Here is a 20,247-nt window from a genome sequence, read left to right as displayed (position 1 = left end):
ACCATGCTGTCTTGATGACTCTAGCTTTGTAGTATAATCTGAAGTCAGGAAGGTTGATTCCTCCAGCTCCATTCTTCTTTCTCAAGACTGCTTTGGCTCCTCGGGGTCTTTTGTGTTTCCATATGAATTGTGAAATTTTTTGTACTAGTTCTGTGAAAAATGCCATTGGTAATTTGATAGGGATTGCATTGAATCTTAGATTGCATTTGGTAGTATAGTCATTTTCACAATATTGATTCTTCCTACCCAGGAACATGGGATATCTCTCCATTTGTTTATGTCGTCTTTGATTTCTTTCATTAGTGTCTTATAATTTTCTCTGTACAGTTCTTTTGTCTCCTTAGGTAAGTTTATTCTTAGATATTTAATTGTTTTTGTTGCAGTGGTGAATGGGATTGATTCCTTAATTTCTGTTTCTGATTTTTCATTTTTAGTATATAGAAATGCAAGTGATTTCTGTGTATTGATTTTGTATCCTGCAACTTTGCTAAATTCACTGATTAGTTCTAGTAATTTTCTCATACTGTACTTTTCTATGTTTAGTATCATGTCATCGGCAAACAGTGAGAGCCTTACTTCTTCTTTTCTGATCTTGATTCCTTTTATTTCTTTTTCTTCTCTGATTACTGTGGCTAGGACTTCCAGAACTATGTTGAATAATAGTGGTGAGAGTGGACACTCTTGTCTTGTCCCTGATCTTAGGAGGAGAGCTTTCAGTTTTTCACCATTGAGAATAATGTTTGCTGTAAGCTTATCATATATGGCCTTTACTATGTTGAGGTAGGTTCCTTCTATGCCCATTTTTTGAAGAGTTAAAATCATAAATGGGTGCTGAATTTTGTCAAAGGCTTTTTATGCATCTATTGAGATTATCATATGGTTTTTATCTTTCAATTTGTTAATATAGGGTATCACAGGGTATTGATTGATTTGTGTATATTGAAGAATCCTTGCATTCCTGGAATAAACCCAACTTGATCATGGTGTATGAGCTTTTTGATGTGTTGCTGAATTCTGTTTGCTAAAATTTTGTTGAGGATTTTTGCATCGATGTTCATCAGTGATATTGGTCTGTAGTTTTCTTTTTTTGTGTTGTCTTTGTCTGGTTTTGGTATCAGGGTGATGGTGGCCTTGTAGAATGAGTCTGGAAATGTTCCTTCCTCTGCAGTTTTTTGAACGAGTTTTAGAAGATAGGCATTAACTGTTCTCTAAATGTTTGATAGAATTCTCCTGTGAAGCCATCTGGTCCTGGGCTTTTGTTTTTTGGGAGATTTTTTTTAAAATCACAGCTTCAATTTCAGTGCTTGTAATTGGGTTGTTCATAATTTCTAATTCTTCCTGGTTCAGTCTTGGAAGATAGAACTTTTCTAAGACTCTGTCCATTTCTTCCAGGTTATCCATTTTCTTGCCATATAGTTGTTCATAATAGTCTCTTATAATCCTTTGTATTTCTGCACTGTCTGTTGTAACCTCTCCTCTTTCATTTTTAAGTTTGTTGATTTGATTCTTCTCCCTTTTTTTCTTGATGAGTCTGGCTAAAGGTTTGTCAATTTTGTTTATCTTCTCAAAGAACCAGCTTTTAGTTTTATTAATCTTTACTGTTGTTTCTTTCATTTCTTTTTCATTTATTTCTGCTCAGATCTTTATGATTTGTTTTCTTTTACTAATTTTGGGGGGGGGTTGTTCTTTTTGCAGTTGTTTTAGATGTAAAGTTAGGTTGTCTAGTCAATGTTTTTCTTGTTTCTTGAGGTAGGATTGAACTGCTATAAACTTCCCTCCTAGAACTGCTTTTGCTGCATCCCATAGGTTTTGAGTTGTGTTTTCATTGTCATTTGTTTCTAGAAATTTTTTGATTTCCCTTTTGATTTCTTCAGTAATCTTTTGGTTATTTAGAAACATGTTGTTTAATCTCCGTGTGTTTGTGTTTCTTACAGCTTTTTTCTTATTATTGATATCTGGTCTCATAGCATTGTGGTCAGAGAAGATGCTTGATTTCAGTTTTCTTAAGTTTACTGAAGTTTGATTTGTGACCCAAGATGTGGTCTATCCTGGAGAATGTTCCATGTGCCCTTGGGAAGAAGGTGTATTCTTCTGCATTTGGATGGAATGCCCTGAAGATATCAATGAGATTCAGCTCATCTAATGCATCATTTAAGACTTATGTTTCCTTATTAATTTTCTGTTTTGATGATCTGTCCATTGGTGTGAGTGGGATGTTAAAGTCTCCTACTATTATTGTGTTACTGTCAATTTCTCCTTTTATGTCTGTTAGTGTTTGTCTTATGTATTGAGGTGCTCCTATGTTGGGTGCATAGATATTTACCATTGTTATGTCTTCCTCTTGGATTGATCCCTTGATCATTATGTAGTGTCCTTCCTTATCTCTTGTAATCGTCTTCATTTTAAGGTCTATTTTGTCTGATGTGAGATTTGCTACTCCAGCTTTCTTTTGTTTCGCATTTGCATGGAGTATATTTTTCCATCCTCTCACTTTCAGTTTGTATGTGTCTTGAGGTCTGAAGTGGGTTTCTTGTAGACAGCATATAGATGGGTCTTGTTTTTGTATCCATTCAGCCATCTGTGTCTTTTGGTTGGAGCATTTAATCCATTTACATTTAAAGTAATTGTTGGTATATATGTTCCTATGCCATTTTCTTAATTGTTTGGGGTTGATTGTGTAGGTCTTTTTTCTTCTCTTGTATTTCTTGACTGTAGAAGTCCCTTTAACATTTGTTGTAAAGCTGGTTTGGTGGTACTGAATTCTCTCAACTTTTGTTTGTCTGAAAAGCTTTTGATTTCTCCATCAATTTTGAGTGAGATCCTTGCTGGGTACAATAATCTTTGTTGTAGATTTTTCCCTTTCAGTACTTTAAATATATCCTGCCATTCCCTTCTGGCCTGCCGAGTTTCTGCTGCAAGATCAGCTGTTAAGCATATGAGGTTTCCCTTGAATGTACTTGTTGCTTTTCCCTTGCTGCTTTTAATATTCTTTCTTTGTATTTAGTCTTCGTTAGTTTGATTTAGTATATGTCTTGGTGTGTTTCTCCTTGGGTTTATCCTTTACGGGACTCTGTGCCTCTTGGACTTGGTTGACTATTTCCTTTTCCATGTTGGGGAAATTTTCAACCATAATCTCTTCAAAAATTTTCTCATACCCTTTCTTTTTCTCTTCCTCTTCTGGGACCCTATAATTCGAATGTTGGTGCATGTGATATTGTCCCAGAAGTCTCTGAGACCATCCTCAGTTATTTTCATTCTTTTTACTTTATTCTGCTCTTCAGAAGTTATTTCCACATTTTATCTTCCAGCTCACAGATTCATTCTTCTACTTCAGATAATCTGCTATTGATTTCTTCTAGAGTATTTTTAATTTCAGTAATTGTGTTGTTTGTCTCTGCATCTTTATTCTTTAATTCTTCTAGGTCTTTGTTAATTGATTCTTGCATTTTCTCCATGTTGTTTTCAAGGTTTTTGATCATCTTTACTATCATTATTCTGAATTCTTTTTCAGGTAGTTTGCCTATTTCCTCTTCATTTATTTGGACTTATGTATTTCTAGTTTGTTCCTTCATTTGTGTAGTATTTCTCTGCTTTTTCTTTTTCTTTTTTTAACTTACTATGTTTGAGGTCTCCTTTTCCCAGGCTTCAAGGTTGAATTCTTTCTTCCTTTTGGTTTCTGCTCTCCTAAGGTTGGTCCAGTAGTTTGTGTAAGCTTCATGTAGGGTGAGATTTGTGCTGAGCTTTTTGTTGTTGTTGTTGTTGTTTGTTCGTTTGATTTTCCTCTGATGGACAAGGCTGAATGAGGTGGTAATCCTGTCTGCTGATGATTGGGTTTTTATTTTTGTTTGTTGTTTAGATCAGGCATTCTGCACAGGTGTCCGGCACAGGTGTCTTGCACTGGTGGTTGAGTGATGCCAGGTCTTATAGTCAAGTGGTTTCCTTTGTGTGAGTTCTCACTATTTGATACTCCCTAGCATTAGTTCTCTGTTAGTCTAGGGTCTTGAAGTCAGTGCTCCCACTCCAAAGGCTTAGAGCTTGATCTCTGAGTCCAGAAGAAATGGGGCAGTGCTTTTTACCCAGTCTTCAAAACAGGTCTGAAGCCAGATTCAAGGACTCCTATCCTCCAGGATGACGCCTCCCTCCTGATGGAAGATCCCTTTTTCTCTTCCTCGGTGCTTAGTCTGGTTTCACCAGCTCACAGGGGGACAAGTACAGAGGCCTTGCACCTAGTCCTTCAGGCCAGAGTTCTGAGTACAAAAGGGCTTAGCCAGCCCCACCCCACCTTTTTTTTTTATGATAGCATTGAAACGTTGGCATCCTAGAAACTCTGAATTGGGCTTGTTATAGGACTAAGCTGATTGTTATGTGTAACAAATTGTTCTTTGTTAATCTTAGGATCACCTGCTGTTACCAGCTACCACCCATAACAAGACCTCAAGACCAAAGATGTCAATTGTATTACCAGCAATAAACATAAATGGTAAGTTGAAATTTTGGCTTATGAATGAATGACATGTGATTGCTTTGTTTAACCTAGATTCTCTGGATTAACTAACACATTCATCTGGTCAAGTATATATCCATGTGTTAATTCTGAAACATTTTCCCACTGTTTTCACAAAATATTATTTTTAAATTCTTCTCTTTTAAAAAGTAAAAGGTTTAGTTTAAAGCTACCTTTACAATTATTATATATTTTGTATATAAATTTATATAAAATTTATCTTTACTGATCTATAGACTTCTTGTCTGGGGCCTTTCTGGTAATACCTGCTGTATAAGAAGTCCTTGCTATGTTGTGAGGGTGAGTTCATAAGTTAGGTTATTGGAGCTCAAAGCAGTTTCTTGTATAACATAAATGGTGATGTGATGTGATTCCCAAACTAAACCTAAGAAACCTGTTTATATTTAATCTGTAATACTAATGAATTTGATATTGACAGTATTACTATTGCATTTTGTTCTCTCATTAATTCTGGGTATTGGATAAAATACAAATAATACCATAGTGCTTTGAGAGTATCCAAAGTGTGATGGTGTAGTGTACTTGCTTATAGTCTAGCAGGGAGTATACGATGAGCACAGAAATCACTGTACTCCAGAGAGAGCATCCCATAAGGAATAAACAAAGCACAAAAGAGATTTAGTAAAGAAGAGATTACTTCCAGCTGGGTTCTTCATGGAAAAGAGAAACTTCTCACTCCCAGTGTCAGGTGTGTGTTGAGAATGAGCACAGCGTATATTGTTGGCTGATGACTTTCTCTGACACATCATATTAAATTCTAATGGAACTGGGAGGATCGGTTGTCCTTCTCAAGTCCATTTATCTGGTGTAACAGAACTACGGGTAAATTTTCTGTCTAATAATGACAACCTTATAGTTTAATGAGTAAGACAAAATTGAAAAGTTCTTTAACCTGCAGTTGAACCAGTCCACATTCTGATTGACGATCATGCTGAAGCCACCAAATACAATTATAAAACACTGGGATTCTAGATAAATTCCAACAAAATTTAGTCTTAGAGAAAGAGTATTAGGTATTCATTGTATATTTTAAGATCATTGAGGACTGTCAAACTTCAATTAACTGTATGCAGACAGCTTATTGGAAATGCTTAGGAGGCAATATTATAGACACATAACATATTAAAAAAAAGGTTTTTTCTTGTTAAAACATAAAAGAATTATGACATCCTCTTAGTCTTAGGAAGACAGAACAAACTTTTTAAAAAAAACTGTAACACTGAAGTGAACTTATACTCCTTCAATGAAGGCATACCTCTGAAGCTTTCATGGATCAATCATATTACAACTTCAAGTGGAACAGTATATTCGAAAGGGTACTGTATTACACTCCAAAGAATATGCTTAGGAAATATTATTCATCTTGTTCCTAGATTTCTCTGCTTGAACCGTAATAGATCTAACTTCTGGTCAGCTTATGCTCAGAAAGGCTATTGTCTAACCTTCAACAAGGCAGAATTTACTTAATTTTAGTGTTTTGATCTCAGGTTCTTATAAAATAAAACCAGGTATTCTTCTGCATAACAGTAAGCTATCCATTTGTATTGATATTAAGCCAAAACCAATAAGACACTGTCTGATTATCTTGGCCAGAGGACTAATTTTTTAAAATGAGCCTTTTCATGGATTCGAAAAATACCATAATTTGAGGATCATTTCCTTTTTAATCTGGTTTGAATTTCTTTGTAAATAAGTTTTGTTTTCCTTTTTAGGATATAGACAACTCTTAGAAAAGTTATTTCAAATTCAGGAAATACTGATTAAGTAGATACCACGTGCTCAGTACTGTGCTGCATTCTCAGCTTCTTTTCTGAACCATCCCTTTACCTTCTTGTTTTGAGGCCACTTCTCAAATTAGACCTTGATTTTTCCTTCCCACCTCATATATCTCAGAGCCTGTAGATGGGGCGGATAGTATCCTTGCTCCCCATTACAACCTCCAGATGACCTCACCTTTCTTCTTTAGTCTCCCTAACATCTTTTAAGTTTATAACATTCCTGTTACCCTTCTTTGCTGCTGTCTTCTACCCCGCTTTCACTGACTACTTCTCCAACACGGCTTTTGTCAACTCTCTATAAAACTTCAGCATCTACACAGAGGATTCATCCAGCACTCAGGCCTCTTTAGATCAACTCATCTTTTATTTCTGCACCACCTCAGCTTCCCATCCACATGGTCATACTCAAGACCTCCTCATCATCCATAATGGCATCCATTTGAAATCTCTCCAGGCATCCCACTCTGACTTTTATTTGCTCTCCCACTGTAATACCTACACTCCAGCTACTCTCTGACCTCACAAATCTCCAGTCCTTTGGCCCTGCCACTTTTTCTGTGTCTTACATCCATCTTGGCCATACACTTCTCCTTACCAAGCCTATATTCCGTGTTCTATACTATCACCACTCTTTTACAAACCACCCCCCCAATCCTCTTTCCTTAGGTCCCACTTGTCTGTAAAAATTTCACCCTAATTAAACACAGCTATACTCTTTATGCCTCCTGTCAAGCGGTTGAAAATTGCTACAAAACATCATCCAGTCTGGACAAGGAGATTCACTTCAAATTTATGACCATTAATTCCAAAGGGGCATTCAGTACCACCTATCATTGCTAGTAAATCCACTTGCCTTCTCTCTGAAACAAGAATTTCTCACCTTCTCTTCTCAAATCTCCAACATCCCCTCTCTTCACCCCCTCAGCTGATGAACTCATCAAAATGCTACATTGAGAAAATAGATGTAATCGTTGGAGAGCTATCTCATCTTTCCACTACCTAGCAGCATCTATACCCACAAATTCTGCTTTCCTTCTTACTGCACTGGGAGAAAAGTTTCTTCCACTGAGTTGTAAATCCCAACTTTGCTATGTATTGGATATGTATAGTTGGACAAATTAATGAAGTTCTCTGTATTTGTGCGTGCGTGCATGCTTAGTCGCTTCAGTCATGTCTGCCTCTCTGCAACCCCATGGACCATAGCCTGCCAGGCTCCTCTGTCCATGGGATTCTCCAGGCAAAAATACTGGAGTGGGTTGCCATTTCCTTCTGTACTTGAACTTCCTGTAAAAGGAGGTATTAGTGTAATACCTTCCTCTTAGATTTGGGTGAGAATTAAATAAGCAGAAATGCTTTAAATAGTGCCTAGCTGTTTTCAGTTTGGACTCTTACTTTGTCATTGTCATCATGGTCACCATTATCTAAGGTGACTCCTTCCTTTTGGATCGTGCATCTCATCCCTTCTCACCATTTCAGAGACTTTGCTCCTGCATTTTTACCCTTGCTATCCCCAGTGATCAGTTTCTTCTCTACTGGGTCATCCCTACCAACATACAAAGTGCCTTAATATTGCTTTTGGTGTAGGGAGAATCTCTTGACTCCATGTGCTGTTTCTCCGCTGCCTTCATAGCAAAACTCTTGAAAGAGTTACCTATACTCATTGCCTCCATTTGCTTATCTCCCATTCTCTCCTCTGCTTACTCTTATGTAACTTTTGCCCTGCTGAAGTGTTCTTGCAAAAGGGTCATGACCAATACCTTGCCAAAGCCAAGAGTCAGGTCTTCATTCTCATCTTACCTGACCTCACAATGGTATTTGACATGGTTGACTATTCCCTCTTTTTTTCAGCCTCCCATTTTTATTTTTAAAAACTTCACATCTACAGAAAAGTTGAAAGATGAGTACAGTGAGTATATGGAGACGCTTTACCTAGATTTCACCAATTGTTAACATTTTCCCATATTTGCTTTATTTGTATCTATTTATCTCTTTATATGTGTTTTTTTCTGAACTGTTAGGAAGTTAGTTGCAAACATTTTAATACTTTACCCTTAAATACTTGAATATGCATCTCCTAAAAAAGGGATGTTCTCCTACACAAGCACAATAAAATGATCACATCAAAGTTTAACATTGATATAATAGAGTTTAATATATAATCAATATTCAAATTTCCAAATTTGCCCCCAAAATATTCTTTATAGCTTTTGGGGGAAGGGATTCAACATCCAATCAGAGGTCATACATGGCATCTCCTTGTCACACCTCTTTAGTCTCCTTTCATGTAGAACAGCTCTTCTGCCCTTTTTAAAATTATTTTTCATGACACATGCATTTTTTAGAAATCAGATTCATTGAGATATAATGTACATACAATTAAAAAAATCACCAATTTTATGTGTACAATTTTATGAGTTTTGACAAGTGTAAACCGTTGAGAGACCACCACTTCGTTCATGATAGCAGCCTTCTCGCTGCTTCAAGAAGCTTACTTGTGTCCTTTTGCGGTCAGTCCCCTCAGGTTCATGTTTGGTGTTCCCTGTGTTTTTAAACACTGTATTTTGTGAGCTTTTGTAATACAATGGCTGCTCTAGTTTTCCTGCTGCACCTCCTTCTTGGTCACTTTAGCCAGCTTCTCCTCCTCTGTAAGGACAGGAATGTGGTTTGTTATATTTGCATTTACCATAACCCCAGCACCTACAGCAAGCAGTGTCTGGCACAAGGCATATTGCAAGATGTTCATCTCTGTTAATTTATGTAATGTTCAGCTGCCAGCTAAGTATTATCTTCATTTTATAGATGAAGACATTAAAGGTCAAGGAAGTAATTTGTACCATTTATTCAACCATTATATAACAGAGAAGTAAGAGCTAAATACATTGTATAAAATATATTTTGATCAATTATTAATTAAATATTTCAATATTAAAGACAAATGTGTAAATATTAAAAATATGTGGACACAAGAATTTAAGATATATTTTTATACTACTTTATTCCTGTTATAAAGGTTAAGCACATTCATTGAGCAATATAATTCAATATAATATAATATTTTGGATTTGATAGGCACATGTTTGTTGAATGACACAATAAGTAAGGTAAATGTTATTTGGTCATTACTTTGTGCTCACTTGAAAGACATTACTATTTTAACTCTTTGATTAAAAACAGTCAGCAAGTTTTTCACCCTGAGCAATATGAGGACTTGAGTAAGTTAATAAAATATATTTTCTGCCATCTCTGAATTCAAAAGTTACATGTAACTTGAAACAGAAAAATGAGCTGTGGGTTTGATCCCTCTCTTTGACTAAGTGCAGCTTGTAGAATGTTGGAGTGAGTGTAGAGGGCATAAAGTCAAAGTTTATTGAGCAGTTGGATTTTTTTGTATCCTGTATGTGGGGATTTGGGAATAGGAATTTGATTTTCCAATTTTAGCAAAATAAATTAGATTCCTAGGTCAATGTTTTGCCTTAAGCTATAATGTATAATGATTCTACTTTGTGTTTTTGAGCTGTGGAAAAATGTCTATATAAGAAATAGCTAAAGAGAGTAGGATATGGATGTGAGTTTAATGCCATTTAGAAAATAATAGTTGCATCGTTCTGTATTCTCCATGCCTTATTTAATTTTTGTAGTTTATTACTCTACAAGAGTAATAAACTTTATTATTTAATTTCCTTTGTTCTCATAAGAGAGTTGAAAACAGGTTAGGCTGTAAGAAAGAAGGTCTTTGAGGAAGTCTTCACACCAAAGATTATTGAAGTAAAATGAAATTCTAGGCATACTGTATGCAGGTCAGGAAACAACAGTTAGAACTGGACGTGGAACAACTGACTGGTTCCAAATAGGAAAAGGAGTACGTCAAGGCTGTATATTGTCACCCTGCTTATTTAACCTATATGCAGAGTACATCATGAGAAACGCTGGGCTGGAAGAAGCACAAGCTGGAATCAAGATTGCCGGGAGAAATATCAATAACCTCAGATATGCAGATGACACCACCCTTATGGCAGAAAGCAAAGAAGAACTCAAGAGCCTCTTGATGAAAGTGAAAGAGGAAAGTGAAAAAATTAGCTTAAAGCTCAACATTCAGAAAACGAAGATCATGGCATCTGGTCCCATCACTTCATGGGAAATAGATGGGGAAACAGTGGAAACAGTGTCAGACTTTATTTTTCTGGGCTCCAAAATCACTGCAGATGGTGACTGCAGCCATGAAATTAAAAGATGCTTACTCCTTGGAAGAAAAGTTATGACCAACTTAGATAGCATACTGAAAAGCAGAGACATTACTTTGCCAAAAAAGGTCCGTTTAGTCAAGGCTATGGTTTTTCCAGTGGTCATGTATGGATATGAGAGTTGAACTGTGAAGAAAGCTGAGTGCCGAAGAATTGATGCTTTTGAAGTGTGGTGTTGGAGACTCTTGAGAGTCCCTTGGACTGCAAGGAGATCCAACCAGTCCATTCTGAAGGAGATCAGCCCTGGGATTTCTTTGGAGGGAATGATGCTAAAGCTGAAACTCCAGTACTTTGGCCACCTTATGCGAAGAGTTGACTCATTGGAAAAGACTCTGATGCTGGGAGAGATTGGGGGCAGGAGGAAAAGGGGATGACAGAGGATGAGATGGCTGGATGGCATCACCAACTCAATGCACATGAGTTTCAGTGAACTCCGGGAGTTGGTGATGGACAGGGAGGCCTGGCGTGCTGCGGTTCATGGGGTCGCAAAGAGTCGGACACGACTGAGCGACTGAACTGAACTGAACTGAGGCATACTTTTAAAAAAACTTTTAAAAAAATGATTGCAGATGTATGGCAGGCCAGTTGGTGATGAATTAAAAGGCTATTGCTATTTTTTTTTTTTTTTTTTGGAAAAGGATTCTAGAAGGTCTGCTTGTACTATAAGTCAGCATTTCCTGCTTTTAAATTATTTCCACTCATGTTATAGTAAAACTGCTCATTTCCTTTCATTCATTCTTGATACATAATTCAACAAAATAGAACATAGAAGAGTTTTTTTTTAATTGTAACTACTTTGTAGACGCCTTTCATCAGACATTGAACACAGCCATTAGATACATTTCACAGTTTGACCAGCACTTTTGTTGATTTGGTTTTACTGTCTTCCTTCCCTCTGTTAACCATGTGGCTCAGATAATGTGGTAAATGAGTAATGAAAATAAAACTGTAACTCTAATTCTACCCTGTCAGTATTAAGGGTTCAAGTAAGTGAACAAATGACTACAAGGCTAAACTGTGATTATATTTAATCTCAAAATAATTTTCATGTAAGGAAAATCTAGAAGTCACTACCAGTGACTTCTCCCTTTTGGTTGGAGAGACTATAACAGAAGGGCAGAAAGCAAACCAACCAAATAAATGGATTGGTTTTAATAATAGAATGTTGATACAACTGCTTTTGATGATTACTTTCATAGGAGTGTTATCTCAAAGAAAATATATTTGGAAACTGTCCTACTTTAGACTTGTTCTGCTCAAGCGGGCTGGTTGCCCAAGAGAGTTGTGCCTAAAAGTTGTGCATTTTCTTCTTATATATTCATTTCTCCTTAAATGTGTACAGGCTATCTATTTTTAAAAATATGTGAACAGTTTTGCATTTTGATTGCAATTCATTCCATTTCAGATATAATTATATCTAATTGAGTAAATGGAGTCTTCTCTGGAAGCCATGTTTTTTTTTTAATGCATGATCAAATAGTTCCACTTTTGACTCACTATTAAAACCAGTAGTAAAATTCCCGCTGAGAATTTCTACTGAAGAAAGGAGAAAAATCACACTATTCACCTGAAAAAATGATTTTTTTTTCTTTCAAAACAAAGTCAGAGATGTGTTAATTATGAATATAGTAATGACTGACAAGTAAAATGATGAGCATTAAGTCACATTTACTGTGCTAACTATGATAAGGAACACTTTCATAAAGACTGACTTTACATTCTGAGCTGCAGATTCAATTGGCAGTTTTCTAGTGAGAGGACATTCACCTAAGGGAGGCAGCTGCTACTGCTAAGTCACTTCAGTCGTGTCCGACTCTGTGCGACCCCATAAACAGCAGCCCACCAGGCTCCCCCGTCCCTGGGGTTCTCCAAGCAAGAACACTGGAGTGGGTTGCCATTTCCTTCTCCAGTGCATGAAAGTGAAAGGTGAAAGTGAAGTCACCCAGTCGCGTCCGACTCTTAGCGACCCCATGGACTGCAGCCTACCAGGCTCCTCCGTCCATGGGATTTTCCAGGCAAGAGTCCTGGAGTGGGTGGCCATTGCCTTCTATGACGCAATTGTCTTTAGAATTTGGGTAAAATCTGACTGAATTTCTTAGGTCCCTTTATAGCTCATAGCTTCCACTGATGCTAACTTACTAAGTGGATCTAGACCCACAGTGATGGCACAGATAAGTTCTGAACCATTAATAATATGCTGATTGATTTTTTTAAAGGAGAGATCAATTAGTTACTGGTAGTTGTAAAGCTAATGCTATGGTATATGGCTGATTCATGTTGATGTTTGACAGAAAACAACAAAATTATGAAAGCAACTATCCTTCAATTAAAAAATTAATAAATTTCAAAAGAAGGAAAGAAAAGAAAATTAGAAGAATATGATAAATGAGAAAATCTTTATGACTAACATAATTTGTTTCCTTGGGAGGTAAAACTTGAACTGTAAATGGAAACTTAGAATATAAGGATGAGGAAAGTATAAGATATACAATTTTATCTTAAACTCTCTATTATATTAAAATATTTTATATTATTATAAAATAATATAAAAATTGCTTTCAGCTACAAGTAACAGAACACGTAATTAAGCATTGGCTTAAATACATTGGATTTTTTTCTTATGTGTTGAAAAATCCACAGCAGTGAACCACTCCAGTTGCTGGTGTTGATTCAGAAATTTAAGGGTGCTAGGGCTAAGGTTTGGAGAAAGCAATGGCACCCCACTCCAGTACTCTTGCCTGGAAAATCCCATGAACGGAGGAGCCTGATGGGCTGCAGTCCATGGGGTCACAAAGAGTTGGACAGGACTGAGCAACTTCACTTTCACTTTTCACTTTCATGCATTGGAGAAGGAAATGGCAACCCACTCCAGTGTTCTTGCCTGGAGAATCCCAGGGACGGGGGACCCTGGTGGGCTGCCGTCTCTGGGGTCGCACAGAGTCGGACACGACTGAAGTGACTTAGAAGCAGCAGCAGCAGGACTAAGGTTGCTGCAATTGTCTTGGCCTTTCCCAGATGATCTCAAAGCGGCTGTTGCAGCTCAAGCCGTCATATCTGTATTTCAGACCGAAAAAAAGGAAGCATGGTGTCTATCAGAAGACGCATTTTCCAGAAATTTGTAGCAGACTTTATTTCTCACTGGATATGAACTGTGAAACATTCTTGTGCCTAGCTTCAAAGGAGGCTCAGAAGTATAATGTTTTAACTAGGCACACTGTGATCTGAAAAAAAAAAAACAAAAAAAAGTGAACTTCTCTTAGTATGGAAATAATGGATATTGTGGACAAACCAGCATCTGCTTGCTGCGTGCTCCATCACGTGCTGTGTTGGAACTAAGCAAGGTATCCAGGTAGTTTTTGTTGTTCATTTAGTCGTATCTGATTCTTTGCAACCCCACGGATTGCAGCATGCCAGGCTTTGCTGTCCTTCACTGTCTCCCAGAGTTTGCTCAAACTCATATCGATTGGGGGTTGGAAAAAGTTGGACACGACTTAGTGACTGAACAGTAAGCAACATGTCTGTTGTGTCGCTGATGCCATCCAACCATCTCACCCTCTGTCACCCCCTTCTCCTCCTGCCCTCAATCTTGCCTGGCATCAGGATCCTTTCCAGTGAGTTGGCTCTTCACATCAGGTGGCCAGGAGAAGACAGTAAGGAGAGGGTTCATGTTGAGGAGAGATGGGGAATAGGTGTTTATTGCATGGGGTGCAGTTATATATGATTTAGGTCATTAATGAGTTAATGAAGTGACTTTAAGCTATCATAATTTTAAAAACACTATAAAGGCTCTATTAAGAGACTGTTAATCTGGAGGAGGTCTGTAAATAGAAAGAAAAATAAGAGGGAAGCTGCGCTAGGAGCAAGGGTAGAGTACATTGAAGCTTCAGAGATGAGCAAGGAGACACTGCAGCAGTCTTGGAGTGAGATCATTAAAGGCCTGGAATGGAGAGAAAGGGAAAATGTCCAAAGAAGTTTCAAAGGAAAATCTATAGCGCTTGGCAGCTAAAGGAGGAAGCAGTAAAAACTGATCCCATGACTTTGAAAAAGCTGTCGTATTACTGTATCCTGCCACCCTCATTTCCCTGCTTGTCTCTCTTTCCCATTTATTTCTCGAAGTCATCAGGGTATCTGTTTTTAATTCCTTCCAAACCAGTAGGTTATCCCCACTTGGTATAGCCTGTTCTCAAGCCCCTTCTACAAAGTAAATCTGAAGATAGATTTTTAAAATAGAAATAAAATAGGATTTATGGTATGTCTGCCTTTCTGTACTTGGAATACTTATCACTTTGTGAAGAATGATCATTGTTTTAATAGTTTATTGGCAGTTCTACAAGTAAATCTTTTCCATGAAGCGTTTGTCCTTTTTGTATGTGATTTATTAATCAAACATTTAATCTGTTAGAACTTTCACTAGGCTCCAGAGATTTAAATTAGACAAGTTTGCATTGTATCTTCTAGGATACTAGAGAACTTCCTTGACCCAAAGGAGCCAGTTCCCAAACCCACTGTACCTAACTGACCTTCAGTGCCCTGTTAGCTTCAGTGAGATCACTTTCACTCTTTCTCCCTGGGGCCAAAATCTGTTTCTACTCAAACAGATGGTTTAGCTTTCAGCTAATAAAAACTACAGATCAACATCTATTTAAGCCAACAAAATTGGTTTGAACCTCCTACTGACTGTCCAAAATTTGAAATATTTATTTATTTTATACATATTAAGCTCTTCAGAATGGATTTATCTTTGTACTGGAAAATTAAGAACCTTGTAGTATGTCAGAAGATTGAGCCATTTCACATAATCTCAAGTTTGTGTTTTTCAGAACTACTGAGCAAGTGCAGGTTCTCTGTGTGTTCTCCTTTGCAGTGATACCAATTGGCAACACCAGAGACCATAACTTTCTCTGGAGTGTTGCATAGTTCTTTCCATACTTGCATGGTAAATTCTTTGATATTTAAGATGTAAATTGAAGACAGGGTGATAGACTAGAATCATCTTAAGGATGTACATATCAAAGACATTGTAGTTTTTGTTCACACTTGGACTTTTGGGGCTTCCCAGGTGGCTCAGTGGTAAAGAATCCACCTGCGAATGCAGGGGACATGGGTTCAATCCCTGGGTCAGGAAGATCCCCTGGAAGAGGAAATGGCAACCCACCCAAGTATTCTTGCTAGAGAATCCCGTGGCCAGAGGAGTCTGGCGGACTACAGTCCATGGTGTCGCAGAGGGTTGGACGCGACAAAGCACACATACTTGGACTTTTACAAATAAAGGTTAGCAAGTCTGAAGAAATCTATGTTTCCTTTTTCTGAATTCAGAAAGTTGAAATTGAAAATATGGATACAGATATTAGAGTTCATTAGAGAGAACTTTTGCTTTGGGGATCTTGAGTACATCAAGCAGCAGTTGCCTTTGAACTCAACCAAATATCCATAGAGATATTTTCCTCCAGATTTATTACAGATTTTACAGAAACAAATGCATGCCTTAAACATATGATTTAGATTAAATAATGAGACAAATGAACTATAAATAATGAGACAAATGTTGCTAGGAGCAGGGTTGCTGAGAAGGCCATATAGATAGCCTCTTTGAAGATATCTAAAGCCCATCTCTTTGTTTTCGTTCTGCTTACTATATAGAACAATCTTGTGGGAAATGTGAATTACTTGGCATCACTGCAGTGTAGATTAGGATGAAGAAAGACTCATTAATATTCATGTGTTCAAGCCATAAAATATCAAGGTTTAAAAGGCTTTAGTACAAAGTCATACATACTAACTCCCTTCCAATGTTTGGATTCCCTTCTGCAGTGCTTTGCTCAGTGGCCAACAAATTGAGAAATAGTCACCTCCAGGGATAAAGACTTACCTGCCTTAAATAGCTCTGGCTATTTGTGAATTTTTCTTCTGTCTCTTCCTTACTCTATCCATAAATCCATGGGATTATATATTAATATAAAATATTTCTTCTATAAGACTGACCTTTAGCTATTTATACACTGTGCACCTCTGAGTCTTCACACAGCAAGGCCTTCCAGTTTTCAGAAGCTATTCTTTTTGTGATGTGGGTTCAAGGTGTCTCAGTTCTGGTCATTCTCTTCTCAACGGGCTCTGCTTTTCCCTCCTTTCTTTAAGAGGCTGTGAATACTGAGCATAATGGAGTATTTCCAAACTCTATACAGCTCAGTTCAGTCGCTCGGTCATGTCCGACTCTTTGCAACCCCATGAATTGCAGCACGCCAGGTCTCCCTGTCCATCACCAACTCCCAAAGTTTACCCAAATTCATATCCATCGAGTCAGTGATGCCATCCAGCCATCTCATCCTCTGTCGTCCCCTTCTCCTCCTGCCCCCAATCCCTCCCAGCATCAGAGTCTTTTCCAATGAGTCAACTCTTCACATGAGGTGGCCAAAGTATTGAAGTTTCAGCTTTAGCATCAGTCCTTCCAAAGAAATTCCAGGACTGATCTCCTTTAGAATGGACTGGTTGGATCTTCTTGCAGTCCAAGGGACTCTCAAGAGTCTTCTCCAGTCCCCAATTTCCAAATGTTTGACCTATCCATTTTTTTGACTTCAAGATAGTGCAGAAGTGTTATTTATTCAATAGAAACTATACTTCATATTTTGACCCTAGGCTAGTGATATTAGTTATAGTACTCCAGTGATCCTGGGCAGCAGCAGCTCCCAGTCAGCCGTGTGATCACCAGGCTAAACAACGGATACCCTTACAACCAATCTGTACCCAAACAACCATTCTGCTTCTCACTTTCAGTACAGTATTCAGTAAATTACATGAGATAGTCAACACTTTATTATGAAATAGGCTTTGTGTTAGGTGATTTTGCCCAACTGTAGGCTAATACAAGTGTTTTGAGTACATTAAAAAAAAAATGGTTTTTTGGCTGTGCTGGGTCTTTGTTGCTGTGCTCGGGCTTTCTCTGGCTGTGGAGAGTGAGGGCTGCTCTTCGTTGCGGTGTGCTGGCTTCTCATTGCGGCTGGCTTCTCTTGTTGTGGAGCACGGATTCTAGAGTGTAGACCCCAGAGTGTGGACTCAGTAGTTGTGGTGCACGGGGTCAGTTCCTCCACGACATGTGGAATCTTCCCAGACCAGGGATCGAACCTGTCTCCTCTGCATTGCCAGGTGGATTCTTAACCACTGGAGCACCAGGGCATCCCCTGTGAGCACATTTAAGGTAAGCTAGGCTTGGGACTTCCCTGGTGGTCCAGCACCTAAGACTACGTACTCTCAGTGCAGGGTCCTAGGCTTGATCCCTGGTCAGGAACTAGATCTCACATGCTGCGACTAAGACCTGATGTGGCCAAATTAAGGTATACTGAACTAAGGGCCTCCCTGGCACTTGCCAACGCAGGAGACGCAGGTGAGAACCCTGGGTGCGGAAGATCCCCTGGAGAAGGAAATGGGAACCCACCCCAGTATTCTTGCCTGGGAAATCCCATGGACAGAGGAGTCTGGCGGGCTACAACCCGTGGTTCTCAAAGAGTTGGACATGACTTAGCGACTAAACAACAGAAAAGGCTGGGCTAAATGATGTCTTGTAGATAAGGTGTATTAAATTCATTTTGACTTATGATATTTTCAATTTACAGTGGGTTTATTGGAATGTAATTCCATTGTCAGTTGAGGAGGATCTATATAGTATATTCCCATTGGTGAAACCAAAGTATATTTTTTTTTCTATATCATACATTGTGCTTTCTGTCAAATATAGTTCATAACTCTTTTTTACATATATTGTTGCCAAAGCATGTATCCGTTTTACTTGCTGATTTTGATTTTTGGACTATAATTTAGGGCTGTGTTTTTATTTTTATTTCACACCTTTTGGGAAGAGTTTTTTCTTAAATCCTTTACTCATCAATCATTCAAGAAAAGCTCTCTAAAACCATAGAATAAGTTAGGGGTCTCTCCCCCACCTTATCTGCTCAGAATACTCTGAACCCCCTTATTTTTGTAACTTTTATATCATTTGTAATCAGTTGTTTACTGTCCAACTTCCTTGCTACTTCCCCTCCCTTAAGGTTAGAGACCCTTCACTTAATATTTTTTGTTATCCCTAATGCCTTACAAAAAATGTGCCTAACACATAGTAGGTGCTCAAAAGTTTTTGTTGAATTGAATTATAAATATATACAAGCCAGGCACTTGTATGCTGCTGCTGCTGCTAAGTCACTTCAGTCGTGTCCGATTCTGTGCAACCCCATAGATGGCAGCCCACCAGGCTCCCCCATCCATGGGATTCTCCAGGCAAGAACACTGGAGTGGGTTGCCATTTCCTTCTCCAATGCATGAAAGTGAAAAGTGAAAGTGAAGTCACTCAGTCGTGTCTGACTCTTCGCGACCCCATGGACTGCAGCCTACTAGGCTCCTCCATCCATGGGATTTTCCAGGCAAGAGTACTGGAGTGGGGTGCCATTGCCTTCTCCAAGGCACTTGTATAGAAGTATCTATATCCAAGAAAAATATATAATTAATTAAATACACACACACACACACACACACACACACACACACACACACACAGTGATACTTAAACTGAATCTTGAAGGATAAGTAGTATTGGCCAAATGGATGAGATATTCTAGGCGGAGGGAACAGTGTAATAGTGATACCAGAAAAAGAAAAATCCTTTGCCCACTTTGGATATTGAAGTAGAGTTAAAGTGCATAAGTACTGAGGTGCAGAAGAAGCTAGAGAGAAAACAGAAGCCAGTTTGTGAAGGCCTTCTGTAACATGGTATGGAGTTTTGAATGTTCTTACAGTAATAGGGAACTACTAAAATTTTTTAAGCAGTAGAGAGGCACAAACTTGCATTTCAAATATCTCACTTACAGCCATGTAAAGGATGCATATTACAGAGGCTGATGCTTTTACAGGGACAACAGTTAGGAAGTTATAATCATCTAGGCAAGAAGAGGAAATCACAGGGACTTCATATTAGAAAAGGATGATAAATAGGTATTTATTGTGTATAATCTGCAAACCTAGCAGTTTGAAAAAGCAAACATTGATTAGCTCACAGTTTCTGAAGGTCAGGAATCTGGGAACAGCTTAGCAGAGTGGTTCTGGCCTCAGATCTCTCCTGAGGTTGCAGACTTGATCAGGGCTGAAGGGTATGCTCCCAAACTCACTCACTGTTGGTAGGAGGCGTCAGCTTCTCACTATGAGGGCCTCTCCCTGGGGCTTCCCTCAGGGTAAGTAAGCCACAAGAGTGAGAAAGTGAGCATGTGGGAGAGCTCCCAGGAGAGCAGTCAGTCTTTTAAACCTAAGCATTGGAGCCCCATCCGTTCTGCTGCATGCTAACCCTGGTTCCTTCTAGCAGGGAAGTACACAAGGGTATGAATACCGGGACGTGGGGTTCCTTGGGAAACATATTGAAGCTGCTTACCACACTGACGTACGACAGTGTATAAAGAGTAAGCCTAGAAGTTAGGAGTATTTTAATGGTTTATGGAGATAAGAGGACATAACACCTCACATAGAAACTATCCTGTTTAGTCATTCCTCCCAGCTTCATACTACCTAGGCGGTAAAGGAAGCATTTGCTTGACTGAAATATAAGAGAGGACCCCATTGTAAATGTTAAATAATGGTTACTTTGCAATAATTGGTTTTATACTATAAGATGTAATAATCTGGTTCCATATTTGGTTTACAGTGTCATATAATTTTAGTTCAGATTTAT

General features: G+C 38.3%; 2 protein-coding genes across 2 annotated transcripts in view; both read left to right on the top strand.

Moving 5' to 3' along the window:
- Positions 1 to 20,247, top strand: part of ATF6 (activating transcription factor 6) — a 234,658-nt gene that overhangs the window by 167,088 nt on the left and 47,323 nt on the right. The window contains exon 16 of the mRNA XM_055586677.1: positions 4,396 to 4,480. Within this exon, the coding sequence (XP_055442652.1) occupies positions 4,396 to 4,480 (85 nt within the window). The remainder of the gene's footprint in view (positions 1 to 4,395; positions 4,481 to 20,247) is intronic.
- LOC129656601 (proteasome activator complex subunit 3-like) overlaps positions 1 to 20,247 on the top strand; it is a 94,779-nt gene that overhangs the window by 29,848 nt on the left and 44,684 nt on the right. The window contains exon 2 of the mRNA XM_055587290.1: positions 4,396 to 4,480. The gene's annotated coding sequence lies outside the window, so the exon portion shown is untranslated. The remainder of the gene's footprint in view (positions 1 to 4,395; positions 4,481 to 20,247) is intronic.

The sequence above is a fragment of the Bubalus kerabau genome, chromosome 6 (genome assembly GCF_029407905.1).
Source record: "Bubalus kerabau isolate K-KA32 ecotype Philippines breed swamp buffalo chromosome 6, PCC_UOA_SB_1v2, whole genome shotgun sequence".
NCBI classification, from domain to species: Eukaryota; Metazoa; Chordata; class Mammalia; order Artiodactyla; family Bovidae; genus Bubalus; species Bubalus kerabau.
This window is presented reverse-complemented; position numbering and strand designations above follow the sequence as displayed.